General features: G+C 44.7%; 1 protein-coding gene across 6 annotated transcripts in view; it reads right to left on the reverse strand.

The window, feature by feature from the left end:
- The window catches only part of SOAT1 (sterol O-acyltransferase 1), a 119681-nt gene that overhangs the window by 87259 nt on the left and 13862 nt on the right, over nt 1-18560 (reverse strand). For all 6 annotated transcript variants that reach the window (XM_068126347.2, XM_068126346.2, XM_068126348.2 and 3 more), the window contains 3 exons: nt 16074-16210; nt 2296-2355; nt 773-880 (listed from right to left, as the gene is read on the reverse strand). In XM_068126347.2, the coding sequence (XP_067982448.2) occupies nt 773-880; nt 2296-2355; nt 16074-16210 (305 nt within the window). The remainder of the gene's footprint in view (nt 1-772; nt 881-2295; nt 2356-16073; nt 16211-18560) is intronic.

The following is an 18560-nucleotide window of genomic DNA, read 5'->3' on the forward strand; positions in this document are numbered from 1 at the left end:
ATGCATTTAGATACATTATTGTATTGTAATAATAAAATAGGTAAGATATTGTTTGCAAATCTCATCTTGAATTTTTCTGTATACCTGTATAAAGACACAAAAGAAAACAAAGTACAGTATCCAAGTATATGAAATGGTCTCTTTTACTAGTCTTTTATTATGTTACTCAGTACATGTTGTATTTTGTTAACACAGATCGTCAAGACCCAAACATTCTACATGTATTTCAAATCTAAAGAAACAAAAAAGCAGGCGACCATCTTGGGAAAAATGAGCCTGGCGGCCATTTTGAAAAAAAAAGAAGAAAAAAAGGTGCCTCCTCCTCCTTTTTTTCAAAAAGGCAGGACGCTAAACATTTTTTTTTTTTTTTGGCCTTATTGATCACAACATATCATTCTCCAGATCGCAACATAAAGGAAGATGATTTGTAATACTGCTATTTAAGCCACATGCCAATTTTGGAGTTTGGTGATGTTCACGTCCACTCCGTTATAGTAAGATTTCATACAAAATTGGGTTTGATAGATCATGAATTATAAAAATGAAAAAGAAAGTGAAAACAAAGGAGTCACGGAGCCAAAAAAGGCTATAGACACCATTGGTATTGCTTTGTATTTTTCCAATATGGACGAACATTTTAAATATAGACGCAAGAGAACGGACAATGTGCAAAGCATAAACAAAGAAAATTATACTTATTCCCAAAGGATCTTTAGAGGGAATAAAATAATAGTGAGATCTACAATGCAAACAGGAAGCCCAATCAACCTACCTGCCCTCGTCGATGAAATCAACGACGATGGTGCTGATGATGAACAGGATGAGAGCGGCAATGAACATGTGGTAAATGGTTCTCACGTGGTTCATTTCAAACAGCTCACTGAAAACATCCCAGAAATATTGTTACACACTCGCATGTGGACAGTGAATGTATTCCAGGAAATAAACCTTCAATGGATCAAAAGTTTTTGATAAGTCATAATTGGCTTGAAATTCAGTTTGGTTATTTTTACAATCCACCTGCCTTCTTACTTCCACCATACAATGCAAAATAGGCCTTTACTTGAATGCACAACTTTTCAATAAACGTTTGTTGTTTTTCTTCTGGAAATCAAACTATTGCATGCATGCCGAGGCACAACTTCATCTGAAAGTGGGAGAAAATGTTTCTTTTTTTCTTTTTTTTAACCCTCCCATCGACTTTCTCAACAATCCTCTCCAAGAAGTTTTGTCATTCAAGCTTTGGGGTCTCACTATCTGCAATGATCTTTCCTGGGAAAACCACATTTCCAAGCTGGCCTCCAAAGCCAGTCACCGACAGGGCATCCTCCGTCGTGTGAAGTCCTTCATTGGCACACCTGAGCTCCTCACCACATACAAAGCTTTCATCTGCAGCTCAATGGAATACTGCTCTCCCCTCTGGGCTGGTGCTCCTGCCTCACACCTAGCTCGGCTTCACACTGTTGAAACCAAAGCTTTCAGAATCATTGGAATCTCCCACGATGAAGCTGATTCTGAGGGCCTTTCACTCACTCACCGCAGGCAGGTTTGGTGGTCTTTCTGTCTTCTACCGACTCCTCTCTGGCCTTGCTTCCCCAGCTCTGTCTGTGCTCTGTCCCCCAAATATTCCTTCAGGTCGCACAAGATCTGCCAGCAACCCTCTTCTGGTGAAACTGCCAAAATCCAGACTCTCTGCTCACCTTCACTCTTTCATTCCTCTTTTCTCCCACCTCTGGAACAAACTCCCTCACTCTCTTCAATCCCACTTCTCCCTCCATGTCTTTAAAACAGCTGTTCACCACCATCTCTTATCTTCCCCCTTCTAAAACCTTGATCTTTTCGTTAATTCAAATCCTGGAAGTTCTAGCAGTGTCCATGTGTTTTACACCTCTCCTACACCCACCTTCCCATGCCTCCTCCCCCCCCCCCCCCCCCCCCAAGCCCTCTCCATCCCACAGATCTTCCGATGTCCCTGTTCTCTGATGTTGTACTTGTGTGCTTCCGTCTATCTCCCCATCTTGTCTCCCGCTCCTTTTATTGTTTGGGTTAACTTTGTTAGGTTTTGCATCTTCCCCTGACCCCTTCCCCCCAAGCCCTATCCCTCCCACACATCTCCCAATGTCCCTGTTCTCTACCATTGTTGTGCTTGTGTGCTTCCCCCTCTCTCCCCATCTTGTCTCCCGCTCCCTTTATTATATGTTTTATGTGTCCGTTTATGTTTTTTTGTCATTAATGTTAGGTCTTACACGAGCCTCGATCTTGTATATAAAAAATATATATATATAAATAACTTACTCAAGCAAAGACTTTCGTGGCAGAAACAGCTTCCCTTCCTCTGGAGGGCGCTTCAGGTTCCTGTGAATGAGGGAAGCAGGTTTAGGCCAGTTTACAGAAAATACTCCTTTCAATTCTGGCAATCAAATTTCACGGAGCTCAGTAAGCAGCATCAGCTGCAAGGACAGGTCACAACGTGCCTGGAACACCACAATGCAAAAGATCTGCCAGGCATCAACTCTGCAGCGTCAATGGGATGTACAAATAGCAAGGAGAAACTCGTGTTTTCAGGAGCCAGCCTCTCCATTTTAGGTTTAAAGACGAGGTCAAGACCATCCGCAAGTGTTAGACAAAGTCAACATGCAAGGGTGGGAAAGGAATCAAGGCTGCCATTTAAAACAGGATGTAAGAAGTAGTTTCACCTAACAAATCCTCCTTTCATTTGAAAATTTGCTTCAATTCAGCTCTTCATTATGGTTGAAGGTCGGCTAATTGTTATTACTCTGGGCACAAAGGATTCCAGCTTGGTAATGGATCAGAGGAAGAGAATTCAGGCCATGTCAGCCAGTCTAATTTTTCCGTCTCGATGGTGTAGATCTTCATATGTACAGTTTCATAAAGCATAATACATGCACAGACGAAGAAAGGCCATGGTAACAGATGCGATTTGACAAGCCATGCTAATACAAGCATTTCAAATTCGACCTGGAATTCCGTTTGCATTTGTAAAGAAGCGTGTACATGTAGAAGAAAAATGAGACTAGCATTACTTTTCAAGGTATATTCCCCAGCTTTAAACAGAGTTTCATATTCCTCCAGTCATAGGATTATTTCAGACAAGTACACCAGTGCAGGCCATCATTCCTCATCAACAATGAAAGATGGGTCTTTATAAACACTAGAGTCACTCTGAATAGACATCAATGGAAAAATGAAGACAATAATTTTCTCAACCAAATTGATTAGCTTGAGGGTGGGGGGCAGATGGAGTAGGTGTAAAGTGAATACATTTTGGGGGTGCCTAGCTCTTAAAGGCTCATGCCTCAAACATCACTTTGCCTTCATTCCCATGGCGGTTACACACCCGTCTCAGCATATGGTTGAAATTTCGCAATCATTATTACCCGCCTTGTTCATCAAAATCTTCTTGCCTCCAAGGTACTCGTTAGTGCAGATGTCCCGTGCACACTAATGGTCAGTCCGAATCAGATCAACGCACTTGCTGTTGGCGTTACTGATCAACGTGGATGGTTTGCAGCATGTGGTTTATTGTGTATACTTTCAGATCTGCCATTAAATTAGTTGCACCACTCAAATATCGATGCCTATATTTGCAGATTTCAACCGGCTTGGCAAGCTTAACAAGCGTTACGCCTAGGTCCCCCGTCGGTGAAGTGATGTGAGTTGACAAAGTGGAAGACGCAGAAAACATGGAAGAGTCGATAATATTTGCGAGTGGGTTGGAGACACACCCACACACCAGATTAGAAGTTAGTAGTTCGTTTATTTTTCAAGATATTCCGCTCACAAGGTTCAGACATACATGGCGGCGGCCATCTTGGATTTTGCCGTGGCGACCCAATTTTCAATAGCGTTCTTCATTATGCGTAGATACACCCACACAGCAGATTAGAAGTTAGTAGTTCGTTTATTTTTCAAGATATTTCGCTCACAAGGTTCAGACATATATGGTGGCGGCCATCTTGGATTTTGACGTGGCGACCCAATTTTCAATAGCGTTCTTCCTTATGCCTAGATGCACCCACACACTGGATTAGAAGTTAGTAGTTCATTTATTTTTCAAGATATTCCGCTCACAAGGTTCAGACAGACATGGCGGCGGCCATCTTTGATTTTGATGTGGCGACCCAATTTTCAATAGCATTCTTACTTATGCGTAGATACACCCACACACCAGATTAGAAGTTAGTAGTTCGTTTATTTTTCAAGATATTTCGCTCACAAGGTTCAGACATGTATATGGTGGTGGCCATCTTGGATTTTGACGTGGCGACCCAATTTTCAATAGCGTTCTTCCTTATGCCTCGATACACCCACACACCGGATTAGAAGTTAGTAGTTCATTTATTTTTCAAGATATTCCGCTCACAAGGTTCAACGCACCCACATACGCACGCACGGACGGAGGGGAAAACCATAGTCCCCCTTTCGCTCCGCGGTGCGACGGGGGACAATAAAAGCAGGAAACATGCGATTATAAATTAATGTTGGTTACCAACATTAGAAACAGAAATTACCTCAAAAATTTGTAATTTAAAAAAAAAAAAAAAAAAAACTAGAACAATGTGACTGCGTCACCAATATGCTTCCGCGTAGTCCCTGCCCGTGACAATGAGTAAATGCCCTCGTTCACTGTCCTAAAAATAAACAAGTTTGATTGAAATCCCTTCAGCTGTTCTCAAGTATCACATTTTTACCAGACATGACATGTTTCACATCGATCGGTGAAGCGATTTCAAAGAAGGGAGTTTCTAAAATATCTGTTTTCAAGCTAATATGACTGCCAAACCACGTGACCTATAGCGTCATCATTTTCAAACTGTATGCAACAATTGTGTTAGATGGCATTTGTAAAGTTTCGCATCGATAGGGTAAGTGGTTTCTGAGACATAATTATTTAATATTTTCCTTCAATCCAATAAGGCGGCCACACCATGTGACCGATGATGTTTTGTGTGTTCAACTTTTAATCGCCATGCCTAGCGGATGACACACAGTTTTGAGTCGATCGCTAAAAATAAGTTGAAATTGACAAAAGTCTACACAATTCACAATTATTCATTTCACTGTTAATATTACAGAACCTTTGTTTTTGATTCAGAACTCAATATATCTTTTTAAATCAGGAAATAAAAAGAAATGGCATTGACAAAATTAGTGACACCCTCAACTTAATATTTGGTAGCACAGACTTCGGACAAAATAACTGCAGCCAAGCACTTCCTATAGCCATGAATAAGCTTCCTACACCTCTCTACTGGCAGTTTGGCCCACTCTTGTTGTGCAAACTGCTCCAGTTCTCCCAGATTTGAAGAGTGCCTTCTCCCAAATGCTGTTTTCAGATCTCCCCACAGGTGTTCAATGGGATTTAAATCTGGACTCATTGCTGGCCACTTCAGAACAGTCCAGCATTTTGTCTTGAACCATTCCTGGGTGCTTTTTGAAGTGTGTTTGGGGTCATTGTCCTGCTGCAAGACCCATGACCTTCGACAGAGACCCAGCTTTCTGACACTGGGTTGAACATTGAGCTCCAAAATGCCTTGGTAATCTCCTGATTTCATGATGCCATGCACACATTCAAAGCACCCAGTGCCAGAGGCAGCACAGCAACCCCAAAACATCACTAAACCTCCTCCATACTTGACTGCAGGGAAGGTGTTCTTTTCTTTGAAGGCTTCATTTTGTTTTCTGTAAACATAGAGATGATGTGCTTTACCATAAAGCTCTAATTTGGTCTCATCTCCACAGGATATTCTACCAGAAGGAATTTGTCTTGCTCAGGTGTGTTTTGCAAAACTCCAGTCAGGCTTTCTTATGTCTCTCTCTCAGCAGTGGGGTCTTCCTGAGTCTCCTACCATAGAACCCCCTTTCATTGAGTTGGCGACGGATAGTGCGAGTTTAAACTGTCGTACCTTGTGTCTGAAGGTCAGCTTGAATCTGTTTGGCAATTGATTGAGATGCTTTCTCCACCATTCGAACAATCCTTCTCTGCAATCTTCAATCAAGTTTTCTCTTGTGGCCACATCCAGGTCGGTTGGCTACAGTGCCATGGGCCTTAAACTTCCTGATAACATTGCATACGGTGGACACAGGAACATCAAGGTCTCTGGAGATGGACTTGTAGCCTTGAGATTGTCCATGCTTGGCTACAATCTTGTGTCTGACCTCCTTTCGACAATTCTGCGGTTTTATTTATTTTATCCATGCTCATTGCGGTACTCACAGTCACACAAAACAGCAGAATGACTCCTTTTCTCTATTCATACTGGTTGAATGAGTGATTTTTAGCCGCGTCGTAGACGCTGCTCATAGAGTGCCCTCTGCTGTTGTTCTTGTTCTTCTTCTTCTTCTTCTTGTTCTTGTTGTTCTTGCAGAGAAGACAAAACCTCAAAGCTCCACCCATTCTGGGAACCATAGCTCCACCCATTGTGGGAGAGGCTTCATATAAACAAATATCCACCATTTTATTAACTCGCATAGCTTTGAGGCCTGTTTTGTAGGCCCGTGGTGTCTTGCTCTCTCACAGTTTTCTTTCAAATCAAATTCGATATATCATTTCATTTTTCACAGTCGCTAACATAGTTTTAGACTCGGTTGAAAAAAAACGTGAAGAAAATCCGATGAAAGTTGCCCTTTATAGAACGAAATGAATTCTCAAAGGCCTGTAACTTCAAGTCCATTGAGATTTTTTTTTTTTAAATCGCGGCATGGTCAGTCATACACCGCCTGAAATAACAGACGGGAAAATGCCGAGATATATTAAAAATTCGTCCATTTGATGATAATCGTCACGATGAAATATTTAATTTATACGTCGTCACAATAATGTGGAGAGAGGAGATAGCTTCGTTCACGTGTCGCCACATATGGGAAATTGCCGAGATTTTTTTTTTTTTTAATCGCGCAATGGTCAGTCATACACCGCCTGAAATAACAGACGGGAAAATGCCGAGATATATTAAAAATTCGTCGCCACACACGGGAAATTGCCGAGATATATTTTCACTTTGCACAAAAATAACATCAAGTAATCGAATCAATAGGAATGTCCTGTGCCTATAACATCGACGTTATAGGCACAGCTGCATCTAGGCATTGTGTAACATCGACGCGGCTTTTGTTTTAATTAAAACTTTTTGTACTTGTTATATTGCAGGCACCTGCAACTCACCACAGGTGAGTTGAATTCCAAAGTAAAGGAGAATCACCTGCTTGAAATCTAATTATTTCTAACAACTTCTCAAAGGCGCTAATAATATTGTCCGGGCCATTTTAGGATTTCTGTGTGGAATAAGCTAAGATTTAGTACTTTTTCAGATTTTTTTGTTTTGTTCCACTGCAACCCAAAGAAATACATCTGTGGATACCAAAATATATTTTTAATTTGAACAATTGTCTGGAAGAAATGGTGCATTATTTGAAAAAAGTGCAAGGGTGACAATATTTTTGCCCACGACTGTACATACGGAGACAGACAGACAGACGTACATATGTATGTACGGACAGACGGACAACACAAAAGCATAATGCCTCCGGCCACCTTTGGGGGAACACCTTCAACATGTAGCAAATCTACGGGATTTTTAAACATCGATTGAGGAATAGTTGGGCTTCTACATAAATGACAAGCGGAACAATGGCATTAAGAGACATCAGTGCACCTAAGGCGAATAACAAGAACATTCGTAGACAATTTACAAACACACACTACTGTATCTGGGGTTTGAACCTAGGTTGTGAGGATCTTGAGTCATTATATCATGAACATGAGAAAGGCCAACACAAATATAAATATTACTTTAAAGAAGAGCGCAAATTGTTAAAGATCAAATTGAAATAAGTAACTCAATAAATGAATTGATTTCTTCCCTTTCCTGTTACAGGACCTTTGTAACAGCCAAAGCATCTTCCACATCAAGGAAATGTATTGTGTGGTTTGCCATTGCCTTCCAGGAAATAAATAATTGCCACAGTGAATGAATGAATAGCTGTCTAAAGAACTGTCGGTCTTGGTGGTTGGAAATAGAAGCATTGCCAACTGAATGCAGACTTGGCATCCTCCAAAGCCAAACACTGACTGGACATCCTCCATCGTACAAAGTCCTTCCTTCGCACACCTGAGCTCCTATCCACCTACAATGGCTGTAATGAAATTGTGTCTAAGTTGAACCCAGGTGTTATGCTGTCTCCGAGCACTGAGAGGCTCCCATAAGAACTCGGACGGACATCGCTCTGACACATTCCTGTGACATTTATTCTGTGTGGTAGTGTATACTCGAATGGTGCGTATTTCTAGATGTTCCAGGCTTGCTTGCATTAATTGCTAATTCATTGTTACTTCTATGATTACAGAATACTGATACAAAGCTTGTTGATTTCTTACAGGTGTTGCCAGAGATCGAAACTGAATTAAACCTACTATTGGGACAATGTTGTAGACCTTGATTTTTACAATTAATTCAGTTTCCTCTCTTCGTCCTGAACGAGAACGACATGGCTCATAAGCTGATCCAAGTTCCAGTTTTCAGCGCAGACCCCCAAGCGCCGGACGCGGCCGCGCAACTGATACATTGGCTGAAGCTCCTGACGAATCATCTAAATTCGCAGGAGGGAATCACCGCGGACACGAAGCTTGCAGTGCTGCAATCCAAGGTGAATCATACTGTGTACATGTCCATTACACAGTGCGCGACGTACGATACTGCTGTGGCCGAGCTGCGACGTATCTACATTAAAACACGAAGCGTGGTCTACACCAGACATTTGCTTGCGTCACGTCGACAACAGCCCACGGAGACCATAGACCAATTTGCTCAAGACCTCCGACGACTATTGAAGGACTGTACCCCTGAAGTACACACCCATGAACAAGCCTGTGATGACCTTGCCCGCGATGCTTTTGTCTCAGGTATTAGATCGCCGGTCATCAGACAAAGACTACTTGAAGAACTCGACTTGACCCTAGAATCAGCCCTTCGGTTATCTCACGTGTACACCGAAGCGCGGGTACAAGCCGACGCGTATGAACGCCCATACGTCACTGCGGGGATATCCCAACAGACACGACCGGAGAGAGCTACCGCTGAACTAGAGCTAGAGGATGCTGCACCTCCGCCGGAATCGGGGACAACGGACACTCTCGAGGACCCCCCGAGGACCCGAGTTTGACGGCGGCTGCTGCTGCTGGACCCAAGCCAGGAAGTAATGCTAAGTGCTATTTCTGCGGGAACCAGAACCATCTCAGGTCAGTTTGTCCGGCTAAGGAGGCGAAGTGTCATTTGTGTACAAAGACTGGTCACTTTGCAAAAGTTTGTCGAACGTCGCGGGGCCGGCTAGCGAGCTCGACGCTGAATGTGCTTATCTCCGCGCCCGCGATACGAACGGCGCCCGGCGTGCCTCGCCCGACCTTGATTGGAATCGCCCCTCTCCGTGGGCCCCGAGCTGAGAGCTCGACCTTGATGAGACTCGCCGCGCCGACTAAACAAGTGGCGCAATCACTTCAGTACGCGGCACGACAGTCCTTGACAGGAATTCTTTCGACGCCCAGCCAACTTCCGGGATCGGCCCCCCGATCGGCGAACGCTGGCTTCGAAATTCCACGCGTGGCACGAGCGCCCTCCGGTGGCGGCACGATCGACCTACGATCCACTTTGACTACACGAAAGCTGGGATCTTCGCACGTGGCACGAGCGCCCTCTGGTGGCGGCACGACTGGCCTACAAGCGACGTCAACGGCACGACAGACATTAGCTGGCGTCGGATCCACACGCGAGGCTCGTGCGCCTCCTGTCGACGACCCGACATCGACAGGGCCACCTGGCCTGTCTCGAGCGATTATCCCACTCATGATTGAAGGAATTTTTGCAAATGCTTTAATTGACACGGGATCCACTGATAGTTATGTTGATTTTCGACTTGTTCAGAAGCATGGATGGCCGATTCTTGGGACAAAATACAGAATCTTCATGGCTTCTCAAGGGCTATGGCTTAGCACTCGGGGAGAATGTCGACTGAAGCTTATAATTAAGGGTCGAATGTTTCCGGATGTGCATTTAATGGTCTTACCAGCATTATGTGAAGAAGTTTTGCTAGGACATGATTTTCTCCAGTGACATGGGCGTTTGGAAATGGAATTTGGTGGTACTGATACTCTTGCTGTGTGTGCTCTTGCAGGGATGGAAATTGAGCCACTGTCGCTGTTTCCCAATATGACCACTGACTGTACACCGTTTGCTGTTAAATCGCGACGCTACTCACGGGCTGACACGCAATTCATTGCGGAAGAGACTGCGCAGCTACTAAAGGAAGGTATAATAGAACCTAGTCGGTCGCCTTGGCGGGCCCAAGTTCTGGTGGTACGAACCGAATCACATCGCAAACGCATGGTAATCGACTATTCGCAGACGATTAATCGGTTTACCCAATTGGACGCCTACCCACTCCCAGGAATGGACTCCCTGGTACGACAGGTGGCACAGTACTCAGTCTATAGCACTCTCGATCTACGTAGTGCGTATCATCAGATTCCCATCTCCGCGGCAGATCGCATCTACACTGCGTTTGAATCAGGCCAGAGGTTGTACCAGTTCACCCGGCTACCTTTCGGGGTTACGAATGGGTTTCGTGCTTCCAAAGGGCTATGGACGACATCATCGCTAAGGAGAATTTAGCCGATGTCTTTGTTTATCTGGATAATCTCACGGTTTGCAGGTACGACAAAGAACATCATGATGCTAATCTGAAGTGCTTCCTCAAGATCGCGCACAGGTATCAATTAACTATGAATGAGGCTAAATGTCGCTATTCTGCTCGCACGATAGATCTCCTGGGGTACACCATGACCCATGGCTCTATCGCTCCGGATAAGGAGCGTCTGCGACCCTTGCTCGACATGGCCCCGTCCGGCGATCGTGCTTCATTGAAGCGTGCTCTCAGGTTGTTTGCTCATTATTCCAAGTGGGTTCAAAATTTTTCCACGAAGCTCCGCCCACTTGTGGATTGCGATGCGTTCCCCATGAGTCACGCTGCCAAGGCCGCTTTTCATGGCCTGAAGTCCGACATCGCTGGCGCCGCTGTGTCGATGATTGACGAAAATAAGTCCTTTGTTTTGGAAAGTGATGCGTCGGATCACGCGATAGCTGCGACACTCTCTCAAGGGGGGCACCCTGTGGCCTTCTTTTCAAGGACTCTCTCCTCCGCGGAACGGAGACATTCGTCTGTCGAAAAGGAGGCGTATGCCATCGTCGAGTCGATCAGGTGTTGGCGTCCCTATTTGCTTGGACGGTGTTTCCAAATTATCACTGATCAACAGAGCGTTGCATTTATGTACGACACGCAGCATGCTCAACGCATTGAGAATGAGAAAATCACTCGCTGGCGGATCGAGCTCGCTGATTTCTGCTACACAATCAAATATCGCCCGGGGCGGGATAACCATGTTGCCGATGCTTTATCGTGGCCGGCGATGTGTGCGAGCCTCACCTCTCTTGAGGATCTGCGCGTTCTTCATGACACCTTGTGCCATCCCGGCGTGACGCGTTTCGCTCATTATGTGCGGTCGTAACTTGCCCTATTCCATTGAGGATGTTCGTCAGCTCTGCCGCACTTGTTCCGTTTGCACTGAACTCAAAACTCGTTTCTACAACCCTCCTATGGGCATGGTGGTCCAAGCCACTAGGCTGTGGGAGAGATTGGTGATGGACTTCAAAGGACCCCTGCCGGCTTCACCGGCTTCGAGTAATTCTCGTTATCTACTCACGATCGTTGATGAGTTCTCCAGATTCCCTTTTGCTTTCCCGTGCGGTGATATGTCTGCTGCTACGGTTATCCGGTGCCTGCGGATCTTGTTTTCTATGTTTGGGAATCCGGCCTATGTGCACACCGATCGAGGCGCGGTGTTCTTGTCCCAGGATGTGAGGAACTTCTTGCTCCAGAATAATGTCGCTTCTCGCTATACTACTCCGTATAGGCCACAGGCGAATGGACAGGTAGAACGCTTTAATGGCATTATATGGAGGGCCGTTACTCTGAGTCTTATGTCCCGAGGCCTAGGACTAGAACAATGGGCTTGGTCACTACCCGGGGCATTAAGCTCGATCAGGACTTTATTGTGTACTGCTACAAATCAAACTCCCCACGACCGGATGTTTCGTTACCCGAGGCGTTCGGGTAGTACCCGACCTTTACCGGGTTGGCTTGCTGAGCCGGGACCGGCTTTTCTCAAACGCGCGGTTCGCATGAGTAAATATGACCTGCTGGTGGACATGGTGCAGGTTCTCTAAGCTAATCCCGAGCACGCCCGCGTGTTGTTGCCCAATGGATGGGAGTCGACGGTCTCGGTACGCCACCTGGCCCTATGCGGGGGAGTTGACGAACCGGCTTACGACCCCGTTGATCCGACAATGGAGCATCTGCCGGCTTCCTCACCGCTACATGCACCCGATCCGGCTGGCCCTGTGGGGCCACCGCCGTCACCCGATCTAGGCGGCTACTCTGACGCGGGGGACTCCGGTCTTGGGGATGTAGTACCCGGTAGTTACCGGACCCGCGCCGGGAAAGAGATTTGCCACCCCGACCGCTATGGTTGGACTGACTGACATGGACTGACAACTTCTGATCACTGATATTACTCTGCTGCTATGTGCTGCTAGCTTGATTTCTGCCTTAGCGGATGTGTAGTTTTAACGGCGGGGAGAATGCAATGAAATTGTGTCTAAGTTGAACCCAGGTGTAATGCTGTCTCCGACCGGCGACCACTGAGAGGCTCCCATAAGAACTCGGACGAACATCGCTCCGACACATTCCTGTGACATTTATTCTGTGTGGTAGTGTATACTCGAATGGTGCGTATTTCTAGATGTTCCAGGCTTGCTTGCACTAATTGCTAATTCATTGTTACTTCTATGATTACGGAATACTGATACAAAGCTTGTTGATTTCTTCCAGGGGTTGCCAGAGATCGAAACTGAATTAAACCTACTATTGGGACAATGTTGTAGACCTTGATTTTTACAACAATGGCCTTCATCCACAGCTTGATGAAGTACTGCTCTCCTCTTAGGGTTGTCTCCCCTATGTCACATCTTGCTAAGCTTGACGCCGTGGAAACCAAAGCCTTCAATATTATTGGCATCTCCCACGATGAAGCAGAGTCAATGGGCCTATAACTTTCCCATCACAGACAGGTCAGTGGTCTCTTTGTCTTCTCCCGTCTCATTTCTGGTCTTGCACTCTGTTCTTTTCATGCTTCTCCCTCCCCACCCACACCACCAGCCCCAGCCCCAGCCCGCTGCAGAGCACACACATTCCACCATCAACCCAATTCTGGTGAAACTACCTAAATCCAGGATCACTGCTCACCTCCACTCATTTGCTCCTCTTTTTCCCCACTTGTGAAACAAACTTTCACATTCTATTCAATCTCATTCATCCCTCCATGTCTACAAGACAGCTGTTCATCACCATCTCAGATCGTACCCAATCCAAAATCATGATCTCTTCTATCCTCGTTAACACTCTCCCCCTTCCACCCACCTCAATCCCTTCTCCATCCAGATTCCTGGTGTTCCCCAAACCTGCGCACCCCCACCCCACCCCCCCACCCCCACCCACACCCCATTCCTCCCACACCTATTATTCGTCCAAAAAGTCTGGCTTTGTCTTGGCCTTCAACTCTGCTGTTGGTGTTTCCCACCTCTCTTAACTGTTCTTTTTTCCTGTTGTATCCTGATCCGTTCAGTGTACCAATTGTAGTTCTCCCACGTGTATAGACTATGTATCCAGAAAAAAAAAAGAATAAACGTCTTCAAATTGAGAAAGCGGGCATAAAACACAGGCTGCTGATTTGACCCAGTGTTCTACACTCATTTATAATGCAGATATCTCGTTTAAATTTCTCACACAAACACACAAACACACATACACACATACCTTCTTTCTGCTGAAGTATATTGGAAACGTTTGTGCCAAATAGACAATGTCAATCGAATAACGATGTTTTTTGGCTCAATTATTTGCAATTCCTTTACTATAACTGTATTTAAAAATTACAATTAATCTCTGGTATTTGTATTACCGCAGGTCAAATCAGTGGTTCAGGTCTACAATTGTGAACTAATTTAAATTAGCAAATCTGATTTGCTTTCAATGCAGACCAATACATGGACGATATATTTCGCTCGGTTAAATTATTCAGTTAAAAATATATTTCGGCTAAACTGGGTATCCCATAATTAATTGATCGGCGTTTGAAATCCTACAGTGTACTTCGTGAAGAGAAGACCAGCTATAACTGGCATCCTGGATAAATTCAAAATTCCTGCTCTATCCTACCAGGGTGCATTGCATCAGTGGCACTGCCGCAAACCCTGAAAGAACCGATGCTAACCTGCAACCACGTTCTGAGTTGTGGTATGCAAGCTTATAACTCGAGTTGTGGTATGCAAAATGATTTTCAAAGGGCACATGACTTTTGACCTGTTCAATCCAAAATTGAATCAGTTAATCTTTGTATTACAATACATAATTATGACAAGTTTGGTAAAAATCAATTTAGCTGTTCCCAAGTTATTGTGGTAACCAAAATCTGCTACTTTCAATTGATGGTCACATGACCTTTGACCCTTTGAACCAAAAATCGAATCAGCTCATCATTGCATCATAATACAACTTTGTACCAAGTTTGTTAAAAAAAAAAATATCCCTTCAGTCGTTCACAAGATAATGCTGCAACAAAGAATGATCACGGTCGGACGGACAACCCGAAAGCCTTCGGCGACGGAGGCGTAAAAAGGATGTTGGGAGAACAACGAAGTGATCAGTGGAGGTCAACATCCTGTCATTTTTTCAGATGTAATAGCAAAATGTAGAAACCTCCGTGTTAAGGATAGTGTTGACACGATAGCTTCAATGACAAGGAAGGGCCCTTCATAAATTACACTTTTCTCACCAAATTTTACACCACCCACCACCACCTCCTCATCCCCTCTAATGCTCTATAACACGAGACGATACACCCAATGCAAATTTACAGAAACAGACACCCGAGCTGTTTAATACAGATGACTGTAAATCAAGGCCCTTACCCCCATTCCGACTCAACATCCTCATTGCCACATGATTGACATCTTAAACATTAGAACATAGCCAATCAAGGGACGTGTTCTGGTACCGAGCCAGAAGTCGTGAACTCAAACCTGCATCTTCTCCTAGCCAATGGCTTTAAAGTGTAGCAAAGACGGATATCGCCTTGTTCATTAATAACAGACACAGTTTTGTCGGGAGCCAATCACGAGGGCTGACATCATGACCTATGACGTTTTTCAGCTTGCAGTTTGCCATGCAGTAGACAGTTAAGAGGCAATTGGTGATTGGCCTTAAACGAAGCAAGGATCGTTTGGAATAAGCTGTTGCATGGGCAAGAAACAACTGGAGATGGCAATGATTATATTTCACTCGGACAGGCCGCCTTGAGCAACTTTCACCAAGCTCTCTGTTTGGTGCCTTGTGAAAATGATGCTTCTTCCTCATCTTAATTCCCCTTTCCATCTGTTAGTCTTATTTCAGCCTCTGTGTACGCATCAGTGCTACGTATAGGACTAATATCGTAGCGGCATGAAAAGCTTAAATTACAATCAGGTGCTAAAAATAATTTGGTGGCCTTTTACTACTCAGTCCATCTTCGGAGGTAAACTATCAGGTGGGAGTCTTTTATTAGACCCGGGTCATAAGACAATACGTATTGAGCGCAGGCATTGGGCCTGTCACCAACACACTGTATCTTGCATTAAACACAATTCGTGTGATGCAACTCAAAACATCCCGCCCCACACCCCCCCAGAAGGCATTTTGTAGCACGTAGTTAAACACCGCCCAACATCCCACATTCCTGTGATCCATCTCCTCCAGTGATGCACACTTTTTGAATAGTTCCACACTTGACGGCTAGGTAAGCATGGCTGGTCATGTAACAATTTAAAGTGATTTTTCAAGCTATAAAGCATTCAAAACAGAAGTGCCTGTTTTTTAATGATGTGCAAGTGTGCGGCACACTGGGAGACCTGTTGTTGGTGTTTTCTGAACCCTTTCCATTTTCATTGGTTCTGGATGGGAGAGATAGTGCAGTCTCGTGAACTAGCATCTGGACGAGTTCTTCAACCCTCCCTTCAAACTGTTTCACCAAGTCCTTCTTCAGTCTCTGTGAAGCGGCGAATCAAAAGATTTTGTTCTTATGTCAGAGTTTGAGGCCTTCTTCAAAAACAATAACTGTTATAACTCCAAGTAAATAAAATTAATACATAAAATGACAAAAAAGCAATCTTGCAACATATATGATTACAATTCAACAACTACTTTAAAATTAAAAGAAATAAATAAAAATCATTTCAGCTCATTGCTCAAAATATCGCCGTAGTAAATTTGAACAGAGAGCAATTTGGTGACCCGAACATCCAGATTTCATACTTCAGAACAAGTAATGACTTATAAAAACTGGCATGGATTAAGTAGTGTAGTCATGGTGATAATCTCCCCACTCCCTCCCCTCCAATTTTTGTAATCAAAACTTTTATAACGCCCACAGTCCATTTTATGGCAATTTCCCCTGTTGGTGTAATGCCATTTTCCCTGCTAGAGCGGGGGTTAGCCTTGTGGGCCCCATGACAATCATCATGGTTCCCTTTTTGAGGCAATGTTTTTTGTGGCTGGATGCACTTCCTGACGCCAATCCTCTAGTCACCTCTTACAACATGCAGGGATGCGGTGTACCTATTCTAAACCGGGGAACGCACAGGCACATTCATCCCAGCAAGCTGGTACTCAATTTGCCGACCTCAGAAGGGTGGCAGGCTGAGTCAACCCCACTGGCGTTAATTCAACGATTGACCGGGATTCAAACTCAGGATCCTAGGATCCTAACCGCGAAAGGGTACCTCACACCAAAAAAATGTTTTTTTTACGGATGTCCACGGATGTTCTTTCTACGGCAGCGTTGCGACTTTTTGAGCAAAATCGTGAACACCCGGGAGAGGATTTTGCTTGACCGTGACCGATTCACAGCGGTTTATTACGGTTTAGTACGGACTGCTACGGCTTCGTTGCAGATATACACGGCGGAAATACGGTGCCTCTACGTTTGCTTGCGGTTCCTTTAGGTTCCCGGCCCAGAATATAAAAACGGGGGCCCCCCCGCTCTCCCCTCGTTCTGCTGCTGACTTCCAAGGGGGCAAGACCTATCCAGGAGAGCCATGGACGGAGCACCCGCTGCCCAAAGAGTCCAAGGAGAGGGAGAATCCTTGCGGATGGTTAAGATGGCCTTACTGAGTCTTACGGTGGTGTTACGGCAGTTGCGGAAGCGTTGAAGAGGCGTTGCGGTCTAGATTTCCGTAGCACTGCCGTAATTGTCTTACGAGAGTTTTGGTCTGGACCAAAACTCCTGTAAGAAATTACAACCCCTCCCGGACGCTTAAGGATCCATACGAATGCTCCAGGAAGCGTTGAGGATGTCCCAGGTGCCACAAGGAATGCTCCCGGTTGTGCACGATTTTTTTGCCGCAACGCCGCCGTAAACGTCATAACGACCCCGTAAGGCCGGTGTGAGGGGGGTTTAAGCCAACACCAGGCTTCCCCACAGCCCATTTAACAACTGATATATACTAATACAATATATTACTAAACTAGAGCTTCCAGGGAAGCAGAACTCAACTGAACTGACTGGACAACTTTAAAGTAGGTCAGTTGTCTGTACTAGATTTGACTTAAGGTAGCAACCTACCTTGTGTGGTAAGAGTCTCACACACCAAGTTTGATCAAAATCCATAAATATTTGTGGACGTTAAAGTGTTAACGTCGTTTCGGAGCTGAAAACAATATGGCAGCCTATGGCAGCCATTTTGTGACGGATCGGGTTGGAATGCAATAGCAACCTACATTGTGTGGTAAGGGTTAAACTTTCTAAGTTTGATCGAAATCGATTAATATTTGTGGACGCTGGAGTGTTAACGTCGTTTTCATGACCAAAAACAAAATGGTCGCCTAAGTCCGCCATTTTTCAACGGATCGGGCTGAAATGTAATACCAACCTGGTCCTTGGGGTAAGGACGATGCATGTCAAGTTTGATCAGAATCGGTTGATATTTGTGGACGCTGGAGTGTTAACGTCGAAAAGTTAACGAACGACAGACGACAGACGACGGAGGGTTCAGTATGTGATGAACTCAACTGGACAGTAGTCCAGTTTAAAAAGAGAAGTGTGCCGTGCTTGATTCTAAATGGGTTCCTGCAGTCGTATCATAATAATAAAATATTGTACCGTTGGAAAGCTAATAATCAATTTATTTGGAACGAAAATTCAAATATTCATGTCCCTTTAATCTGAAAGGTGCCCATCTTACTAGGAATGAAGAAGAATTGGGAATGTGAGCTTAGTGGTGCAGTTCCAACAGTAACGTTTATTATTCTACGACAGCTGGTACTCAATTTGCTGACCTCGGAAGGATGACAGGCTGAGTCAACCCCTCTGGCATTAATTCAACGATCGGCCGATATTC

The sequence above is a fragment of the Myxine glutinosa genome, chromosome 10 (assembly GCF_964187855.1).
Source record: "Myxine glutinosa chromosome 10, kmMyxGlut1.1, whole genome shotgun sequence".
Taxonomy (NCBI): Eukaryota; Metazoa; Chordata; class Myxini; order Myxiniformes; family Myxinidae; genus Myxine; species Myxine glutinosa.